The sequence below is a fragment of the Pelmatolapia mariae genome, linkage group LG7 (genome assembly GCF_036321145.2).
Source record: "Pelmatolapia mariae isolate MD_Pm_ZW linkage group LG7, Pm_UMD_F_2, whole genome shotgun sequence".
NCBI lineage: Eukaryota > Metazoa > Chordata > Actinopteri > Cichliformes > Cichlidae > Pelmatolapia > Pelmatolapia mariae.
In genome coordinates, this window is record NC_086233.1 from 22,727,142 (window position 1) to 22,746,906 (window position 19,765).

At 41.3% G+C, this 19,765-nt stretch overlaps 4 protein-coding genes across 20 annotated transcripts in view; 2 read left to right on the forward strand and 2 right to left on the reverse strand.

Annotated features, from left to right (window-relative positions):
* The window catches only part of dnm1a (dynamin 1a), a 51,330-nt gene extending 47,426 nt beyond the window's left edge, over window positions 1-3,904 (reverse strand). For 12 of the 16 annotated variants that reach the window (XR_010094315.2, XR_010094314.1, XM_063478477.1 and 9 more), the window contains exon 1: window positions 3,547-3,900. Coding sequence is in view for 14 of the 16 variants with exons in the window: in XM_063478477.1 (XP_063334547.1) it covers window positions 3,547-3,707 (161 nt within the window). In the remaining 2 variants the exon portion in view is untranslated. Of the gene's footprint in view, window positions 1-3,546 lie in introns of all 16 variants that reach the window. The other 4 variants (XM_063478474.1, XM_063478476.1, XM_063478464.1 and 1 more) reach the window with 2 other exon arrangements.
* An 18-nt stretch (window positions 3,905-3,922) lies between these two features.
* ciz1a (cdkn1a interacting zinc finger protein 1a) lies at window positions 3,923-12,475 on the forward strand. Of its 2 annotated transcripts, none has more exons than XM_063478479.1 (16): window positions 3,923-4,020; window positions 5,368-5,600; window positions 7,204-7,331; window positions 7,489-7,706; window positions 8,046-8,166; window positions 8,337-8,424; window positions 8,709-8,821; window positions 9,114-9,193; window positions 9,328-9,534; window positions 9,607-9,737; window positions 9,910-10,000; window positions 10,099-10,203; window positions 10,470-10,592; window positions 10,713-10,791; window positions 10,891-11,012; window positions 11,247-12,475. In XM_063478479.1, exons 2-16 carry the CDS (start codon window positions 5,449-5,451, stop codon window positions 11,727-11,729), a joined length of 2,241 nt encoding a protein of 746 aa, XP_063334549.1. In that variant the 5' UTR covers window positions 3,923-4,020; window positions 5,368-5,448; the 3' UTR covers window positions 11,730-12,475. The 2 variants fall into 2 exon arrangements, with proteins under 2 accessions (XP_063334549.1, XP_063334548.1); XM_063478478.1 differs by lacking the exon at window positions 3,923-4,020 and adding an exon at window positions 4,764-4,910.
* A 152-nt stretch (window positions 12,476-12,627) lies between these two features.
* bbln (bublin coiled coil protein) lies at window positions 12,628-16,227 on the reverse strand. The gene is made up of 2 exons (XM_063478481.1): window positions 15,913-16,227; window positions 12,628-15,046 (listed from the first exon to the last, which is right to left on the reverse strand). Exons 1-2 carry the CDS (start codon window positions 15,989-15,991, stop codon window positions 14,775-14,777), a joined length of 351 nt encoding a protein of 116 aa, XP_063334551.1. The 5' UTR covers window positions 15,992-16,227; the 3' UTR covers window positions 12,628-14,774.
* Window positions 16,228-16,540: 313 nt separating this feature from the next.
* Window positions 16,541-19,715, forward strand: surf2 (surfeit 2). The gene is made up of 6 exons (XM_063480634.1): window positions 16,541-16,953; window positions 17,404-17,555; window positions 17,676-17,779; window positions 18,264-18,449; window positions 18,662-18,795; window positions 19,340-19,715. Exons 1-6 carry the CDS (start codon window positions 16,879-16,881, stop codon window positions 19,433-19,435), a joined length of 747 nt encoding a protein of 248 aa, XP_063336704.1. The 5' UTR covers window positions 16,541-16,878; the 3' UTR covers window positions 19,436-19,715.
* The last annotated feature ends 50 nt before the right edge of the window (window positions 19,716-19,765 follow it).

A 19,765-nucleotide genomic window follows, 5' to 3' on the forward strand; every position in this document is an offset into this window, starting at 1 on the left:
TGCTGCTTTTCCATTTTAGTGACTGTTTTTTCTTTGACTTTCTAAATCACCTCATTCTGTTTTCCTCCAACGTTCAGTGTATGAACTGTTTTTGTCTCCCTTTAACATAAATGGTACGCTACACATGTAACAATAGTGGATTTACCGCCACTCTCACAGTTACTGTGTACTAACAGGTTTCACTCAGCTGGCACTGCAAGTGTTTGGCAACGAAGATGAGTAGAGCTCTCTTGCTTTGTCTGAGATAATTAGACCTGTGGGAGCCTTAATTACTGACTGGGAGACGGCCACAAATGAGAAAGAGCGGATGAGCTCAAATTCATATTCATAATCATGTCTTGTTTACTGCCAGACAGGCAAGCCAACGATTTGGCCAGGTCAATGCGGAGAGAAACAAATCTGCAGAAGGTCAGATAGCTCATTTATTGTCAATTAAAAGACAAACATTAAACCACTTTTTTTACCGCAGATCAAATACCCTCAGATGTCTGGCCTGGATGAAACTACAGTGGCATCTATCAGTTTCATCACTGTTTGTTGCCATAAAGAAATATTGAAATAAGTTTCCCATTTATTGGTTTAAAGAGGAAAAGTAAAAAGAAGCAGTTGCATCTACTTTAGTTGTGACAAGAAAATAGTTGGTGATGAAAGAAGCGATTAAAGAGAAATACTTCAAAATACAAACGCATTGTGATGACTGTGCATCTTGATTTGTGCTGGCACGGTGCGTTAGTGTGTTTGTTATGATCATGTTTTTAGTTTAACCTCACTGCCAAGTAGAACTTCAATTTAGGGATTCATGAGTTGGGGAATCAGAGTTCAAACTGAGAGGAGACACACTGAACTGTAAGAAGCACCGTGAGCAATAACAGTAAAGGACAGACGATAAAGACAAACAGGTAAGTTTGATTAGTGCCCCTGTGCTCTTGTGAGGTTAGGACAGAATATCTCAAATGGTTTTAACTGTCTTTGTCACACCTACCAGACACGTAGCATCACCAAATCAAAATCTAATCCACCAGTGAGGAAAACTGTCTCTCAAACCCTTTTTGGCAGCATTTCTTTAACTGTGTAGTTGTTAGTTTTAACCTAAATCCTTTAACAGCTACATAGAAAAAGCTGTTTGTTTATGATCACAAGGGTCGAATGAACCTGTTCACTTATCTATCTCCCATTCATGTTCTCTCTTTCCCCCTAAAATGACATCCAGTTCAGCTGAGCAACAGACAAGCTGCAAACAGCCATTAAACTGATGCAGCAGTTTTATGTATGTTGTTACTGGCTGTCTTGGATAACCATAAAAGACACATTGGAGGTGGGGTTAGGCAGTTTGAACAAGGAATAAAATCAATAGCACCCTGTTTGTTTTTATTGACATAAGAATTATGAAATAGAAGCAGTTTAATGAAAGCTGGACTTTCTGCAAGGCACCAACACAATTCACTATTAGAGACGGGGAAATGGAAAAAAGAGAAGCTGTGGCACATGTAAATGCAGCGTACTGAAAAAATGTGTTTAGTCAGAAAACACAATGGGTCAGTGGGGGAGGTGAAGCAGAGGACGATCAGGAGGATGGGAGAGCCTGAGCTACGTCACTGCAGCTGGACGAGGAAAGCTGGCAGGCTAAAAACGCAGCAGGCCACAAATTTTCACGAGACGCCAAAGACCGCAGTTTCTACAAATCACCCGCTTGGCATTGAAATCCACCACCTTTGTGTAATAAAGTTTAAAATCTCATAATTTGTCTAAACCATTGCTCCTTTGGGTAAGACAGCATAATAAGGCGCAAAGCTGTTTCTATGACAACAGATGCATGAGTGCAGCACAGCGTGGTCCAATCGTGAGGGTGAAGAGATCAATTTAATAGCAATTACTGGGAATAAAAAGGCTCAAAAGCGAGGAGTTACATTAGTAATAAGATGCCAGTAGCAGATATGAATGTTTAGCTCACTTTAACTTAATGTGCTTTTCATTCCAGACTTTTATTCTGAATTTTGAGCTAAGTTTGCAGGTAGATTTGCCAGAAATAAAATGTTCATTCAAACAGTGCACTTACTATAATCTACATCAGCGGTTTCTTGTGGTATTGTGTTGTGTAGAATAGCTGTCAATGCTTTGCAGTATACTAGTGTCAGCACCGGTTGCTTTTGTACTGTTATTTTAGTGTTCCAACTGTAATCTCCATATATAACTGCATGTTCTCACCTTTATTCAGAAACATCTGAACGTTTTTGTAATGAATTCCTTTATTTTTACAGCAGGTACGGTGTAGAGTACACTTACAGGTAAACAGCAGGTCAGCCTCACCTACTACCATTTAAGATGGGGATTATAGAGGCCATGTGGAGAACTAGGTAGACCTACAGAGCTATGCCTAACAGATGGATCCTTTCCTTCTGTGTCCAGTGGGATAGATGGTATTTTGTCTTGGAATACCAAGGCCTTGTTGAGTGTTGGGGTGAGCTGGCTCTGAGCCACAGTGTGCATACACTCTGCCCTTGCTTAAGCAGGAAATACTGCTGAATCACACAGTGTATGTGTGTGTGGGGGGCGCATCTTTGAACCCATTAAAAAAAATCTTCAGATCCAGCGAAATACAAGAAAGCAGGAGCAGACTGACAGATAGAAGCACCATCAGTGCTGTCTGCATGCAGTAAGCTTCACTTACAGTATTATAAGCACGGGCAGACAGATGGATGAGCTGAGCTGGAAGGGCTCAAAGCTCAGGTGGACTCTCATTCTGTGTGTGTGTGTGCGTGCGTGTGTGTGTATGTGTGTGTGTGTGTGTGTGTGTGTGTGTGTGTGTGTGTGTGTGTGTGTGTGTGTGTGTGTGTGTGTGTGTGTGCAAGGTCACACAGCAGCCTTGCATACTCCAGATTCTGTTCCCTTCCTGTGTTTTGTATCATCAGCACAGCAGTTATGGCAGAATGAAAAAGCCTTGCATGTTTGCGAGGCTAAAGCCTCTTCACTGACACATACACACAGCGGGCATCATCCTGCACCCTTCCCTGCTCAGGATTAAATAGCCTTTGGGCAACAAAATGGGAGCCTTGCTACAGAAACAACACCTCCACCAAGCAAGCTGTGACCGTCCATGCTGCACAGGAAGTCAGCTTCCAAACTGACCCTGCCTTTGTCACAGATGTCAGTGGATTTACAATGAAAATTTTCCTTTAACTGAAGTCGCTCAACAACAACGTTTGAAAACTTACATCAAGCACGGGGATCATAACAAGATCATAATAAGTCATTGTAACTTGAATATGTGGTTCTTGAATGCATCACAAGGTAGTTAACAGATAAACTACTCTGGGGATTTATGAAGGCCTAACAAAATAATCTGCCTCACGGTGTGCTCGAGGCTTTAAAACGACAGAAAGTGCGTTGAATGCGCGTTTAATTTGAAGCTTTCGGGTCTAAGTGAAGGCTTTGTAATGTATTTAAACCTGGCCGGGGGGGGATGGGGACTTAGATGTAAGAGCTCCTTCTTGCGCGGTGCACCGGAGGCGCACCAGCATCCACTACAGCCTGGAAAAGCCTACTTACTTCCCGACGAAGTTCTCCAGCACCGAGCTCTTCCCGGCGCTCTGTCCTCCCACCACGGCGATCTGCGGCAGGTCCAGGTTTGCGTTTTGCCCAATGGCCGCGAAAGCATCCTGCATGCGGTTCACCAGAGGAATCAAATCCTCCATTCCCCGGTTCCCCATCTTTGCGAGAGGATGATGGGCTAGCTTCCTTGACAGAACAGGGACGGATCTATGGCTTTATCTTCCTCTGCGCCCCTCCTCGCTTCCCTCAGAGCGTTCAGAGGGCGTTCTAGTCTGCGCGCACTCACCGGCTCACTCGCTCTGCTTCCTCATTTACGGTGCTCCTCGGTGTGTCAGATCACCTCAAGCCAGCACTCTCTCCAACACTCTCCTCTCCAAGCACCGCAGGGGGGGAGGAGGAGAAGGATGAGCTCTTGTATTTTACCAGGAGATCCCTGCAGCACTCCACACCCACCGCTAGGTGGCGACACTGGTAGATTTCTCTCGCATAAATAATTTGCAAATTGAAAACAAACTCAGAGTATTTTTCATATTAAAATAAATATTTTTTAACTCACCTGAGCGAATTTGAATGCCCTTTTATATTTATGTTGTGTTAAAATTTGTGATTGCTCTCAGTTTCAATTATGAAAATGTACATTTTATTACCTTATTTTTTGACACTTTATTAAATATAATGATAATAATAATAACAACAACTTTATTTGTGCAGCGCTTTTTAACATACAGTTACAAAATGCTTCAGTGGTTGGTTAAAATCACACATTAAGTATACGTTTACACAATTAAACACACAAACACATGACTGCATAAACACATATTAGAAGAACAAGAGCCAAAAACAAAGAGTGAAAGATTAAGCGAACACTGTCCTATAGAAATTAATTTTCAGCGGTGGTTATTTGCAACATAGCTAGATTGAAAAACATAATGAGCTCAACCTACAACCAACATGACAGTATACTAACAGTAATGTAAACAGTGCCACAGGTGCTAAGTTGTATTCTGCTATTTAATGTTCACCTCTAAAAAGCTTTATTTTTATTAACTATGTCGCATTAGCTAATAGATAAAATAATAACTGTAGAGTATAAAACAAAAAACAACAACAACAACAAATAAATGTATTAAAAACGACATTATTTCGAAGCCTGGTCATTCTACGTCCATCATGCGTTTTCAGTTCTCCAGGCAGCCACTAGGGGGTGACACGGTCCACCGGTTTGATCAGAGGTTATGGCTTCAGCTTTTATGCAAGTTGCACCGTTGCTGTAAAGTGCGAGTGTTTAAGTCTTCGGTTTGGTTTTACGTTGACAATTAACACCCGGCGAGGTTTACGTCTCTGGGGGCAGCTGTAGGAAGGTAAATACGACAAAGTAGTCCCTACAGGAGAGGTTTGTCTTTGAGTTAGTTGAATGCTATGCTAAGCTAACTTGTTTGGTTCAGTGACTGAGCGGCTAAGGCTAATGTAGCGTTAGCTTCGTTCATTTTATGGAAGGTGTAGCTACACTTCAGTTATCAACATAGGCTCGATATTGTGGGCATATTTAGAGTACCATTCTGCTTTCTCTGACAGACTAGCGGCTAACATGCGGCTATCTGTATGAAGCGGGATGGTGGAGGAAATGAAAGTAAACTTAGCAAACCAAAAAGTTCATTATTGTTAGCTCCTATGCTAACGCTAGCCAGTTGTCATAATGAAATATGAGAGCGACCTGTTGTCTCACAGGAGGTGCGCACTGTCATTAAGTGTGCCTTAACAACAAATAGTTGGTCTGATAGCAGAGCAAGTAATCACGTTTTTCTTCCTCCCAACAAGAGATCCTCTGTCCTAAGAGGTGCCACACATTGACGGCTCTGACAACTCGCTGCAACGTAACGGATTAAATCAGAGCCCGTGATGTTCAATCCGCACATCCATCAGCAGCAACAGCAACAGTTTCACCAGCAACTGAGGCAACTACAGCAACTTTTCCAGCAGCAGCCGCCTCCGCCTCCCCCGCCGCAGCCGCCTCCCGGACACCATGTTGCCCATCACCACCAGACACCCCGGTAAGCCTGTTAACTCAAGACCGGGGATAATGTAAGGCCCTCTGGATGACCTGTATGCTAACTGCCCGTCCCAACACCTGTTACGGCTACATTTATAATTTCAGATATTTAATTAGTGGTCAGACAGTATTTGATGTTTATTTTGACTGCTGCCTTCCATTGTTATCTAGATTACTCAAAGGTTATGTGTTATTATCTCTCTTTTACACGTTATATAAAGCGTTTGCTGCAGGACTTCTGACCTCAGACCAATAACACAAAATCACATCACATTTGTTATGGCATCTTCCACAGTCAACCAGTCTATAATCTAATTACAGGTAACAGGTAATCTAATTACTTGTTCACTGTAACGCAGTGCACCGATTTGAAAGCCATATAAAGGCGATAAAGCTGTCCTATATAAATAAGCCTTTAAAAAATATATATATATCTGCTTAAATTTAACTTGATGTCAGTAATGTGTATAAAGAATTTGAGCTCTATGATGTTCGTCTCTGTGTGTCAATCTTAGCATCCAGACACTTCCTGCTAAACCTTGCCGCAGATTGTTTGGTATTGTTTGTCTCCTGTTAAGTCAGCTGGAGCTCAGAGAAGGCAATGATAATTTTGGATCTTTTTTTCATAAATATATGTTGTTGTTGTTTTTTCTTTAAATTGTGAGGTTTTAAATTGCATTTGGTCAATTCAGCAGCAGATGTTTCTCATCGGCAGTGGTTTTCACAAGTGTTCGTGAGCTTGAGCAGTGATTCCACTACATAATCGCGTCTGTTTTGAGTCCAGACTCTGAAGATTGTGGCCGTTAATACTGGTTTTTAGCCTAGTCCGTTGCACATGGAAATTTTCTTTGATTCTCGGGTGCTGGAGAGAGCTGGAGCCTATCCTAGCTCTCATAGGGCGAGAGGAGGGGTACACCTTGGACAAGTCGCCACAGGATTCAAAACCAGGACCTTCCTGCTGTGAGGCAACGGTGCTCCATCTTGCTAGGCTGATTCTCAGAATTTTTTAATGATATTGTTTACTGTAGATGAAAGACTGGTTAAGTTCTGGCATGTTATTTTTATATCCAGGCGTGTTGCTACTTAATGTAATTAATTATGAGATGTTCAGCCACATGGCTTTTACACTACACATCAAACTAAGAGCACATATTCTTCAAAAAACAACATAGTTTCTCATTTTCAACATTATTTATGTTGTCTTTCTGCAGTTATCCATAAGATGTGGGTTTTAAACAATAAGCAAATTATGTTGTGTTTTTTTTTATATACATTTTTTTGTGTCCCAACCTTTTTTGGAAGGAAGCTTTTTATTTCTCCGTTTTTAATCCTCACTTAAACTCGGGTTGAATATTTTCTTCTCTTTCCTCGTCTTTATTCTGAGGATAAGCGAAGGTGGCAGCAAAATCTGTCAAGCCAGCTTTAGTATGATGGATGCATGTAAAATAAATTCTCAGGTTCTTAAGAAGGCGGAAAACATTTCCATGGCTCTGATGGATTTGTCATTTACCCCAGACACTCTGCCTTTAGCTTCAGATTTGAGTGAGGATGTGAATTTTTAAATAATAAGACATGTTACTTTCTTGTGTGTATTTCTTTCCTAGAACCATTCCTGTTGCCCCCCAGACAGCACCCCCTCCCCGGATGGTCAACCTGAGCCATGCCTCGCAGACGACCATCATCGCCCCCAATCCCATGCTGCAGGGTGCTTTACTGATGCAGCAGATGCAGGGTACGGTGTGAGTGAATAGCATAAAAATGGCAATACCTGGAAATCTCAAAGAGCAGAAGATGTCACGTGACATTTTCATGTATATTGTTTTTTATTTAAAGCAAGCCCTTATAATAATTAGTTTCCTTTTTTCCTTTCTTGTTGTACTTGCGTGCAGGTAACATGCGGGGCTTTGGGATGGGTGGGCAGCAGTTTCGGCAGTTCTTCACAGCAGGGAACAGGTCGTCCCTGCTCGGGCCGGTTCCCATGGGCATGGCTATCAAGTCTCCCATCATGGGTTTCCCAGCTGCACGACCCTTCCACCCACATCCCCGCTACTTCAACAACAACAACACCACCACCTCCTCAGCATCCTCTTCTTCTTCTTCTTCCGCGGTATTTATAACAGCGGTATTGCAGTTACTGTGTTCATTGTGTGGGTTTTTGAGTGAGCTCAGATTACCATCCGAGTGATCAGGGTTGGACAGTACAGCATGTTTTTGATTATTTGTGTTAGTGTAATTATCTTTGTTGTAAGCAGTGTGAATATATGACAAATGATAAGAATCAGGATTTCCATTTATTCTCGACAAATAAGTAGGTGCACTATAGAGTCAGTGCACATATTTACACAATGTTTCAGGAATGTATCCCTCAAAAAAACTGCGTAGATAAAGTTTTTCGGCTACGATGGATCATTATTTTCTAGTTTTCATGTGATCTGTCTCTGAGTAGGATGCTGCAAATCGACAGCCAGACCGGAAGCGGGACAGTGAGCAGATGGCAGCAGGGAGCTCAGATGAGCAACCAGCAGCAGCTAGCAGTACCACTGGAGCTAATGGCAAGACTCAAGCAGGTAGAGCTGCAATTCATCCATACCAGAAACATAGTAATTAGTTAGGATGGAAGCTGAGGTATAGTGTTAGCTAAATGCCATGTGAATTTAAACTTTTTGTACAAAGTACTTGAAGAATATCAGAGTTAAATATTTTCTTTTTCCTTTTGGTTTGTGTTTTTCACCCACAGATGGCGCTACGGGAGGACTGGATGGGCCAACACAACTATCTGAGGAGCAACTTGAAGAGCCTGCAGTGAAGAAAAAGAGGACAGAATGGTGGGGAAAGCCAGTTTATTGCTGCTAGCTGTATTAGAAAACTGCACTCTCTATTTCTGGAAAATGTAATTTCTTGTATTTGACCAAAAAAGGAAAGAAATGGGGGTCCACTGTAGCTACGTTTTGTTTTTTGTTTTTTTGTTTTTTTCCTCTCACCGGTTTTAAGAAGGCAAAAAACAAATTTATAAATGTGTTCTTTTTCTTACTCAGTTATTTGAAATTCATAGCATTAAAAAAATGGTGAAACTTTGCTAAACAGAAATGCTTTTTTCTTGTCTTCTCAGGTCGGAGAAGCCCACAGAACAGGGAGCTGCCGAGGCCGTCACTACAGCAAACATAGATGGGGAAGCTCTTTCCTCGGAGTGTAGCAACAACACAGAGGATGTCCACCCTGAAGGTAAAAAAGAAATTACAAGAAAGCTGCCTAAGAAAGTTCAGGTTGTGTTCAAGAATAAAAGTTTTCAAACCAAATATTGACTTTCAGGCTCATTAGAGTTGTACAAACTCTGTTCTTGCCTTATATACTGCATTTTCATGTCTATATGTACACGTTTCAGTTAAAATGCTGCACCCATTTCCTGACCAAAATATAAAGAAATGAGGGGTGATTCAAGACCTTTACACAGTACTCTGTGTTATTGTTGGGGTCTTTTGAGATGAACTCTTATTGGGTGTCTCTTTATCACAAGAACGCATCGCTCTGGAAGAAAGTGGCTCCAGAACAGGATCAGACATTGTCGACGCACTCGAGGAGACCAAAGTTGGTGAGGTGAGAGGAGCCTTTTGTTTTTGATGTTCAGGTCATAGAGAACATATTGTTTTTCATGTACCTAAAGAACTAAAGTCTTGTTGATTTTTATACATTTTTCATAAAAGTTCAACACTTGTGGTTCTTCTTTGTAGGTGCATGGCTGTTCGTCAGCCCCGTCCCCCTCTGGCAGGCCTAGTGAGGGTGACCGGCAGGTTAATTTACCAGCAGAGGAAACTTCACAGAGCAAAGATGCCCCTGTAGCTTTGCCTGAGAGCCAGGATGAAGAGGAGGAGGGTGTGGCAGAGGGCTCCAACAAGTTCTACTGTTATCTTTGCAGCATCACCTGCCACAACCAGCAAGTAGGTTAATGGTAAGCATTAATAATAATATTCCACTCTTTTGTCATTAATGTTCTTCCCTTTGTGTGCTAGAACTTCAGGAGTCATATGAACAGCATTTCCCACCAGCAGAGGATGATGGAGATCCAACACATGAGCAACGCCTGCCTCGTCACCCTGCTGCCACGGGTGCAGGAGTCTCTACAGGGAGCAAACAAAGATGGGTCAGTTATATGCAGATTTTTTTATGAAAAGCATAGCAGCTTTAAAAGGTGTGGCATATTTGCACATGTTTTAATTAAACCCCTTCAGAGACCACCTCCTTCCTCCTGTGTGTCATATTAAGTTTGAAAGTAGAGGACGACCCTTACGAAGGATGTTCTGTGTTCATTGCAGGGAGAAGAAAGACTTGAAGCGTTGGTGTGCCACCTGTCTCACACACTTCACGAGTAGCATCGCCGACCACCGTCGCACAGAGGAACACAAGGTACATCAGTTTCTCACTACATAGCGCAAAAGTAAAGTTCAAGAAATATTAGAAAATATTTTGAGTAGTGTTGAAAATGCTCTGCTCCATGTCCTCAGCTTGCCAGTAAAACAGACATGTCCTCCTGTGCCATCTGCAAGAAACACTTCAAGAACTCCCAGATGTTTTTGGAGCACTTGCAGTCCCAGGAACACAGACAGAAGGTGGGAAAGAAATCCTTTCTTTTACACATCAACAAATGTTTTCCCAGAGGAAAAGATGTTTCTTTATTTAGAAAGTTTTGGCACACATGAGAGAGGTTTTGACCTCCCCAAAGGAAAATCACCAGTGTTCCAGTAAAGAAAAGCTTCTTTTGCCAAATACAATACATTTATATTCACAACTATTTATATTCATAACTATATAGAGACTAATCGAGTTTGTATACATAGATGAGGTAAAATTCTCACTTCAGTTTTCTCATTTCTAGCTCCAGGAAAAGGATTGTGAGGCCTTCGCCAAACTTGCTTCATTGGGCACAGAAGGTTTTTCATTAGAAACAGAGGGGGGGACTGAGGAGGAGGAAGGATTGAGTAATCAAGGAGATGGAGAGGTGAGCTGCATATAAATTATTGTTGGTGATTTCCTTCAGTGAGATGATTGGCAAATGTACAACCCTTGGTTCAGAACTGGTTTAAGATAATCTCTGCAGTAACACATTTCACTGATGCAGGACGGCTGGTCCTCCCTTAAAGAAGCGACTCTAAACGACGTGTCCAGTGATGAGCAGTATGACCCTGACACAGTCTATGGTGAGAGAGGCACTCCTGTGTTTTTTTTCCACTCCTGCTTTCTCTTCTCTGATATTTAGTATCTTTGTGATGTTTAGTTTCTCATTTCCTTCGTCACAGGGTCCAGGTTTTTAATTCCAGTCGCAGGTTTTATCTGCAAGCTTTGCAACAAGTTTTACAACTTTGAGTCTTCTGCCCTGCACAGCCACTGCAAATCACTGCAGCACTTTGAGAATCTTAAGGTTTGTCGGTTTAAGTTTTAAGCTTAAAGATAACAACATTACTATTTGCATTCAGTTGTGTTTTGAATTATTATTATTATTTTTTTAAATTGCATAACTCCAGCCTTAATCTAGGCATACGTGAGCTCTTAAAAGGCCAGTGTGTACATTAATCTGCCGGGGAAACAAGCTGCATGAGTGTATATCTAGAGGCATAATCCAGTATTTTTATGCTGGGTTTTTTTTCCCCCACAGAGGTACAGAGTCTTGGTGAGTCGAAAAGGTGAAGATGCTGAAGACTCGAGAGAATCTGTCCAACCTGCTGACGGGCTCGTGCACATAAATGAAACTGCCTCAGACTGTTCGGATAAAAATCTACTCTCTGATGACACAGATTTAGCGACGAACCTTAAATCCTTGCAGCCCGTCGTCACGCTCACCCAACTTAAAGTGCAGATACGGGGCAAGCAAAAGGGAAAGCCGGCCGAACCTGAGGCAACCTCAGAGGACTTGTCTACCACCTCAGCAACCATCACTAGCAACATGGACACATCCCCTGCTGAGGTGCCCGCCAGCAGTAGTGTGGACATGGACTCTGAGCCGTCAGCCGCTGCAGAGGATGTCAATGAAGAGTTGGAGGAGAAAGAAGCCCCTGCAACCCAGGGGAAAAAGATTGGGACGGGGAAAGCAAAAGCCACACCCAGACGCAGGTCGGGAAGGGCGGCAAACAGGCGATGAGGACATAATGTGCACAGAAAAGAAACAGGTACAATCACAACCACTGACAGGATGTGACTAAAGAGGTGCTTTCATGGAACAGAGACCAAGGAGTTGGCAGTCGAGCTCCTCACCGCACTGGAAAGTTGGAATTAAATGCACAGAGGAACAGGACTTCTCATGTGAATCGCTCTCCCAGGGTGTGAAATTAACACAGTTGCGGGCGAAGCTTTTAATTTTGGCTTTCAGTTGGAAAATGTGGGCCAGCGTCAGCCATCACTATCAGATTACACATTATTATAAAGTCATGTAGTCAAAAATAAAAAAAGATGAAGTAGATACTGAACTTTGTGTTTAGTATCAGTATAATCAGAATAACTAAATAGACCTTTTTATTTTCCTTTTTTTTTTTTTTTTTAACAACGAGAACATCCTTGTATTTGATGCCCTCTTTAAACTGATTCCCGTACTTTGGTCTCTGGAAAACTGCAACTAAGCAGATTGTGCTTATTTGTGTAGTCACACTACTACAGAAATTCATAGAGAGGCTGTTGCTTCAACGGGTGACAGGAAAGTATATATAAAATATATATATCTTTGGATATAATGGCCCATGGTCCCATTGAAGCTTAATTGGCTTTATCATTCTATCATTCCAAATCTGTGCATTGGTTCAGGCATTGTATTATTTAAAACCTAATATTTGCTGTGCTGAATTAAAACTGCACATAGTGTTGTTTGCATACTAACTAAAAAAAACAAAGGGTATTGTGACTTTTACTGTATACATGAAGGATGTAGTTTGGAATTAGGAAATGCTGCTTGGTTGCAAAAAAAAAAAAGAAGCTAAATGCAAGTTTTAATATACAATCAAATTTGCAGATCTAGACGAATCCATAGTTTGGTTTTGATTTTTACTCTTTTCTTCCTAAGCTGAATTCCTCCAGTGACATTTAAAATTAAGACTGCTCGCTAAAGTGCTAATTTCCCACCCTGTTGTCCTCAAGAATCGGAAGTCTTAGATGGCTCATTATCAGCTTTTCTTTATTTTATTTTTTTTACGCTAATTCTCTGGCTAGCTAGGTGACTGATGGTTAGTACAACCTACCAGTATAAAAGACTGGACTGATGGTAAAGTGGAGACACTGGCTAATCACACATAGCACATGGTGAAATGTAGAATGTAAGCACACTGCATACTTGAGCAGGTGTCAACATTTGTTTTAAAACAAACAGGTCTTAGTGGCACATGGACTGAGTGAAGAAAAAAAGCTGAATCTTGGATCTGATCGCAGCCTGGTTCACAGCATTTTATCTTCTTTTTTTATGAATGGCTGGGATTTTGGGTTTAATTTGATGTTGCTGATTATGTTTTGGGCAACAAAAAGAACAAGGCAGTCAGCAGTAGTTCCCTTCACACTGAAAGCAGTTTGTAAGAGCCGAATGTGGTAATGGACACCCTTTGTCAAAATATAGTCCGGTGAAGAGTGTGTGTATTTTTAAAAGGCCGTCGGCAGCCAAAAATAAAAGGCTTCTCTTATAGCAGTAAGGCACTTAATCTAAATGACGATTCTTCTCGTTTGCATAAGGCTGCATGCACTTTGTCTACATCTTGTTTTTCAGTTTAAACGCTCTGCTGTCGCCTCCAGGTCAGAATCGATGGCACAGGCTACATTTAGATAAAAACAATTATGTTTTCCACTCATCCTTTTTAAAAGCATTCACAGCCCAATGTCATTGTTTTAAGTTGGTGCTTATTTGACTCCAGTTTACCATCATTTTATTTTAGTTGCTGTACCAAGGATAGAAACACAGTTGGGCGATAGTACAAAACTATCAGTTAAAATGTAGCAAAGAGTCCTGTAGATTATCCAGAGGTGTTACTCACAGGTGAGGGTGAAATAGGAAGCACCACTTCCTTCATCATAACCAGCGCTCTGCTCTGGAAACATTTCACCCTGTGTTTTAGAGAAACCTATTATCAACCACAGAGGACTGACTGACATACGTAGCAACCCTTGTAGTCACGTCAGCGACTGTCACATGATTAGTGTTGTATTCTCTCTGAGTGAAGGAGACGTGATCTAATCTGTGCTTTTAAGCTCTGAAACAGAACAGAGAGAGGGAGAGGCAAAAAAAAGGGCATGTAAAGGATGACTTCAAACAAAGCTGTACGTTTCTTATTGTATTTTTATTCAGCTACTGACAAATTGAGATGAACAAACTGGTGATGTTTTCTAACTGCTGGAAGTTTATTGTATTTTTGGATGTTTGTTTTCTGTTTGGGAGTCATCTTAATTTATATTAAAAATGTCTCATAATTCCAATGTTTCGGGGTTTTTTTTATTTTACAGCTCACACTTAACAGACACTGAACACAGCACAGCGTTTACAGTTAGGATGCACAACAAGCATTATAATACATATGAGTGTCGAATGCTTCCTATTTACTTTTTGGGAGGGTTTGCAAAGCTAATGCGATGAAACACTTGAGGAAGTTCAATTGGAGTCTTTCTCTGTTTAACAAGGACTGACTTAAATGCTTGAGAAGTTTTTGATATGAAATCTGTATCAAAACAATATTTAGGTCCAGAATCTGGAAAGATTTAAGGTTGATCCTGTAGTTTGAACCTTGTTTATCAAAGACCACGTTTTAATACCAACTTTAAAAATATATATATTTAGTCGTTTTCTTGCTTTAGAACTTGGCATTGTGACCTCCCACATAATCCTGTACAAATCTCTACAGAGCCTTTTCTTCCCAATACAAAGCGGCACATCTGGCTTTAGATTTATAAAGTCTGCAGTGAAATTAAAGAAGTTGATGTAACATCCAGCTTGCATGAGAAGCTGTTTGAGGTTAGTTACCAGAACATCAGCACATTGCCAAAGGAGAAACCGGAATGAGCTCTGCAAAGGAGGAGATGTAATCTATCGCACACGCCTGCTGATGTGAGCGTCAACTATGAAGATAAAGGGTCACTAGTCCAAATGAGAGCTTTCAGGAGTTGAGTCACCTTTCATAGTATTTCTATCCCGGCTTTTTCCTTAATTTAACCTCCTGATCTAAATATTAATGTCATTCATTTGCAAGCCTTCTTTATCCTCGTTTATGTCCTCCTTGCTGGTTGAGGAGGACTCCCCATCTGCTGCGGGACAGTGCTCCTCCACATCCTCCTCCTTTGGGGGGCCCAACAACTGGGCTCTGAATTCCAGTCGAGCTTGCCGATTTGACTCCATCAGTTCGTGCAGTTTGCCATTAAGAGCGTCGTTCCGCTCTTCCAGGTCATCGAGGTAAGAGTTGATCTGATCTAGCATGTTGTTGATGGCAGAGTACTCTGTGGACGAGCACAATTTAAATTGGCAATTTAAAGAGCAACAACTGAATAAAGAGTTTAACAGTTTTTGATCATATAAATTTAATTTATATTGTTATCAATGAAAGACAGGATAATGCTATGAAAGTTGACAGTTTTTGGCTTCAGTTACCTTTTGTTTGTTTTTTTAACCCTAGAGAACCCATGGGGTCAGATCTGACCCCATTGGTTTTCTAGGGAAACCATGGGGTCACCCCATGGTTTCTCCCAGCAATTTAACAGTCCATTATTCATCACCAAGGTTATTAAAGAAACTAAAATTGAAAATGAGGCAAATATGAAAACCACTTTAGTTAACTGCACTTAAGAAAAATATGAAGGTCCATATTTATTTGACAACACAACCGCCATGAAGAGGCACTGGTGCGGGTGTTTAGTCAGGCAGGGATGTTTACATGAAGGTGAATGTTGAGTGTAGTTACTGTGACACCTATTCTGAACATTTTCTGACTCTGTGCAGGCCTGTGAAGCACTAAGCACAACCCATGATTCAACAGTTTTTAGAAACCTCTTAAGCAGAAGTCACTGTTTTCTGTATGACCTTCTCAGTGTCCTACATTGTTTTGGAGGAACTTTGGCCCATGAATCTTTACAGTTGCTTCATTTTATTGAACATGGCTGCTAATCACCCAATTGATTCATACAAAAGTTTTAAGGATGGACTTAATTTTCTTTTTACATAAATCTAAATCACGCCCACAAATACCCGCATAGGTAATTAAAATTAACCAAAAACTAACTAGTGTTTGTTCTAACAATCACTGAAGCGACCCTGCGGCTCTAATGATTGCTAACATCAGTTACAATGAAAGCTTTTGTTGTTTTACCTTCTTCGCCGAAATCATCTTCGTCGTTTATAATACCATCGTCCGCAGAAATGTTTGGATCTCCATTTGGTCCAGACATTGTTATATATATATATATTTATATTCACGTGTACTTAAGAAACAGTAGGAACCTTAAATATCGTCAGTTATGCTATTAAGCTAGCCAGCTAGCTCAGTAGCATTACTAAACGCTCTTAATGTAATTGTAAGTAACACCAACAGCGCTGTCTGGGTTCTACTTTAGCTCTATTGTCAGATTTTAATTCACAGTATGCACGACATCTCAAACAGCTAGCTTCCGATATTTGTTTACGGAACCAGGGAATTGTGGGAGAAATGTGGGCGTGGTTTTGGTTCCAAAGCGAGATGACTCACTCTGTGCACAGTCTCTAGTGACTAGTCGAGTAAAACAAATGTGCTAAACTAGCCATGCTAGGAAGATTTATAAAATAGTTTTATTTACTTTTACAGGTGTCTACTTTACTGATTTATGAACTTTAATTCAAAGCTCACGCATGCGCTCATATGCCGGCTACTCTGTAGTTTTATGAAATCCAAGCAGAGTGGGCTGTCTGTCTTCCGTAATGCTCTCAGACCTGTCAGATGGTGGCAGTCAGCTGACTGGGCTCTGTTGTCACCTTACTTAAGCCGATTAAGGTTTAGTTTCTTAAAGGTAGCAAAAAAGGGGAGGGGAGTATATCAAGGACCGTGGACATTATTTCTTGCAGACAATTGTCTGCTTTTGTTTAATCACACCGGTGGTTCGATAAAAGGATCGCCTGATGCCAAATGAGAGAGGTGAATGGCTAACTTCGTGTAAGATGGGTTTTACTTGATTAGATCGCTGGATGGCGCCAAGATCACACAACAGAGTCTGCGCAGTCAGCCCACGTGTTGGGAGCTTCCTTGTTGAAGCGTTGTCCTCGTCAACACGCTGAACGAGCTGTTTTGAAGTGTTTCTAAACTATGGATGAGTTACCTGCGGACCTAAGAGAGTTCCTCCTGAATCACCCCTTTCTTCAGCTCACAGGCGGTAAAAAGGTTAGCGAGCAGATTTCTCCACGTCACACGTGCACTTCGTGTGAGCTGATGTCGAACGTGATGCTAACCTGCAAATTGATCTAGCACGAGCCAGGTGTTCAGATGTTGTGATTGCTAAAGAGTGCTCAACAGCGGTGTGCAATACTGCCATTTATGGTGTCGATCAGATAACAAGTTAATACAGAGCCAGTATCGCCGATACTTGGAACTTATAAAGGCAGCTTATCCCAGGGAGAGCAGCGTGTCATGATTTATGATAAGAATTATCATCAATTTAACACAATGAGCTACAGTGGATAGAAAGAAAGTATCGATCCTTTTGCACTAGTGTCAGTCTGTTGCCAGTATCAATGCTAGCGATATTTGGATTGATCCACCGACCTCTACTGACCAAAACATTAACGCCAATAAAAACGCCCTATTCATACCTTCGATTTTGTACTTTTTCAGATCAAATGTACTCTAAATGGCCACGAGTTTCCCTGCAAATTGGCCGAGCTGCAGAAATTCACTGAGGGGAAGAAATATGAGAAACTGAGTGCTGCAGCAGAGTTCAACTACAGCCAGTATGAGCCACACATCGTGCCAAGCACAAAGCAACCGTAAGGACATGTTTGCTTGCCCAACAAGTGATTTTAGTAACTACAGCTGAGTAATTTTCTGATGCCATATAGATCAAAGTGCATTCTCTGATGTAATGTATGTATTTGTTTGTCCTCTAGCAATCAGCTCTTCTGTAAGCTGACCCTTCGACATCTCAACCGGCAGCCGCACCACGTCTTAAGGCACGTCAACGGAAAACGCTTCAAGAAAGCCCTCTCTAAATGTCAGTGCATCACTTATCTCTCCATGTGCACCTTTCCTGTAGTGTAAACACTCAGGATGTTATTCATCTCAGGAGTCAGACTTCTTGTGTGATAGCCATCTCTCAGGAAGGAAAGCAAAGCTATCTGATGAGCTTATTCATTTGTTAGCACTTTTTTGCAGATACCAATCGTGCTTAATTTGCTCAGACCAATGTAGTCTGACATATTTGGCAATTTTTTTAATTTATTTTTTTGGTGAGTTCACAGTAGTAAGATTGCAGAAAAATAGAATTAGCTGAAAGAATCAAAGTTTAAATTGCATAACGGGAAGGAAACAATACCACAATCTGTCATTTGTTACATAAATAAATAATCAGAAGGTGAGAAAATGTCAGTAAATGCAGACTTGATATATTAGTATGCATAAAACACTGAGGGTATGGGTTGTTGTATAGTTACACTGTTAATGTGATGGCTAACACAACTGCCTTATGCCTTCTCTAGATGAAGAATGTGTGAAGCAGGGGATTGAATTCGTTCCAACCAGACTGACACAGAAAAGGCCCAGAGACACTGAAGAGGAGGGCGGTCGAGGAAACCCTTCCAAGCATTCAAGCAGCACGTGGGAACCCTCATCCAGTGATGACGGTCATAGTGACTCTGAGGACAGCATGAGCGACCTCTACCCCCGTCAGTATCTCCCATCTACACACATTAGATTCATTTGACCACTGATTTCAGGAGAAGCACACTGTCCATCAGAAGAACCAATATTAGTCAGGATAATTGTCGAGTTTTACATGACTGGTTCTCCATTGAATCCACATATAACGACACAGATTAGTGAAACTCTTGCAGTGGGCCTGTTTTACTGCTCTGTAACACCGTGTATTTGTCCACAGCCTCCATGTTCACTTTGAAAAACCAAGCAGAAGAAAGTATAGAGGATGGAAGGGAAGAGGAGGAAGATGACTTTCAGACAGATGAGGATGAAGAAATGGAGGTTGAAAAACAGGCGGTGCAGAAACGCAAAAAGGTCTGTGGAATAATATACACTCGCCTGACACTTTATTAGGTACACTTACTGAGTTTATTCCCCTTTTGCCTTTGGAACGGCCTTAATTCTTCATGGTATAGATTCTCAATGTGCCGGAAACCTTCCTCAGTGATTTTGGTCCATGTTGACATAATAGCATCACATAGTTGCTGCACATTCATTGGCTGCACATTTGTGATGTGAATGTTCTGGTCAACCAAGTTCCAAAGATGCTCTGTTGGGTTGAGATCTGGTGACTTTGGAAGCGGTTTGAGTACAGTGAACTCATTGTCATGTTCAGAAAACCAGTTTAAAATGATTGCAGCTTTGTGACGTGGTTTGTTATCCTGCTGAAATCAGCCATCACAAGATGGGTACATTGTGGTCATAAAGGGGTGGATATGGTTAGCGTGGTGCTTAATTTGTCCTATGGGGCCCATAGTGTGCATAGAAAATTTCCTACACCACCACCAGCCTGAACTGTTGAGGCAGGATGGGTCCATGCTTTCATGCTGTTTATGCTATTTGTCTTTTTCTCTTTCAGGCTCAGGGTGGTGGATTTCATAAGAAACAAAGAAATAACAGCTGGAGATCAAGCAAAATGAAAAAGAAACGCAGAAAAGCCCAAAATGGAAAGTAAAATCCAAACCCCCATATGAAGAGTATTTTTATATACCCTTCCACGACATCTAGTTTGGAGTGTTATTCCTGTGTCAGAATCAGCCTGACCCTTCAACATCTATTTCGCGAGGATGTTTTTGGTTCCTGAGTTCCACTGGTCCAACGAAGGCTGATTTACATGACGCATAGAAAATGTGTTTGAAAGTTCCTTTGGACTAGATAAGGTGTGTTTTCTGGTTTGCATTCATCTGCACTAGTGTAAAATATAACTCTGTTTGAATTTGCAAGAACTGTCTGTCTTTTTTTAAAAAAACATTTACTCCAATTTTTAACCTAAAAAATGCTTCAA

Excerpts from the sequence above, each read along its gene's own strand:
- ciz1a (XM_063478479.1), top strand. The coding sequence starts at position 5,449 with ATGTTCAATCCGCACATCCATCAGCAGCAACAGCAACAGTTTCACCAG. Across the intron at positions 10,593-10,712 it reads GTAATCAAGGAGATGGAGAG|GACGGCTGGTCCTCCCTTAA; the intron begins GTGAGCTGCATA and ends TCACTGATGCAG. Across the intron at positions 10,792-10,890 it reads TGACCCTGACACAGTCTATG|GGTCCAGGTTTTTAATTCCA; the intron begins GTGAGAGAGGCA and ends CCTTCGTCACAG.
- bbln (XM_063478481.1), bottom strand. The coding sequence starts at position 15,991 with ATGTCTGGACCAAATGGAGATCCAAACATTTCTGCGGACGATGGTATT. Across the intron at positions 15,047-15,912 it reads AGATGATTTCGGCGAAGAAG|AGTACTCTGCCATCAACAAC; the intron begins GTAAAACAACAA and ends GCTCGTCCACAG.
- surf2 (XM_063480634.1), top strand. The coding sequence starts at position 16,879 with ATGGATGAGTTACCTGCGGACCTAAGAGAGTTCCTCCTGAATCACCCC. Across the intron at positions 16,954-17,403 it reads AGCTCACAGGCGGTAAAAAG|ATCAAATGTACTCTAAATGG; the intron begins GTTAGCGAGCAG and ends GTACTTTTTCAG. Across the intron at positions 18,450-18,661 it reads CATGAGCGACCTCTACCCCC|CCTCCATGTTCACTTTGAAA; the intron begins GTCAGTATCTCC and ends ATTTGTCCACAG.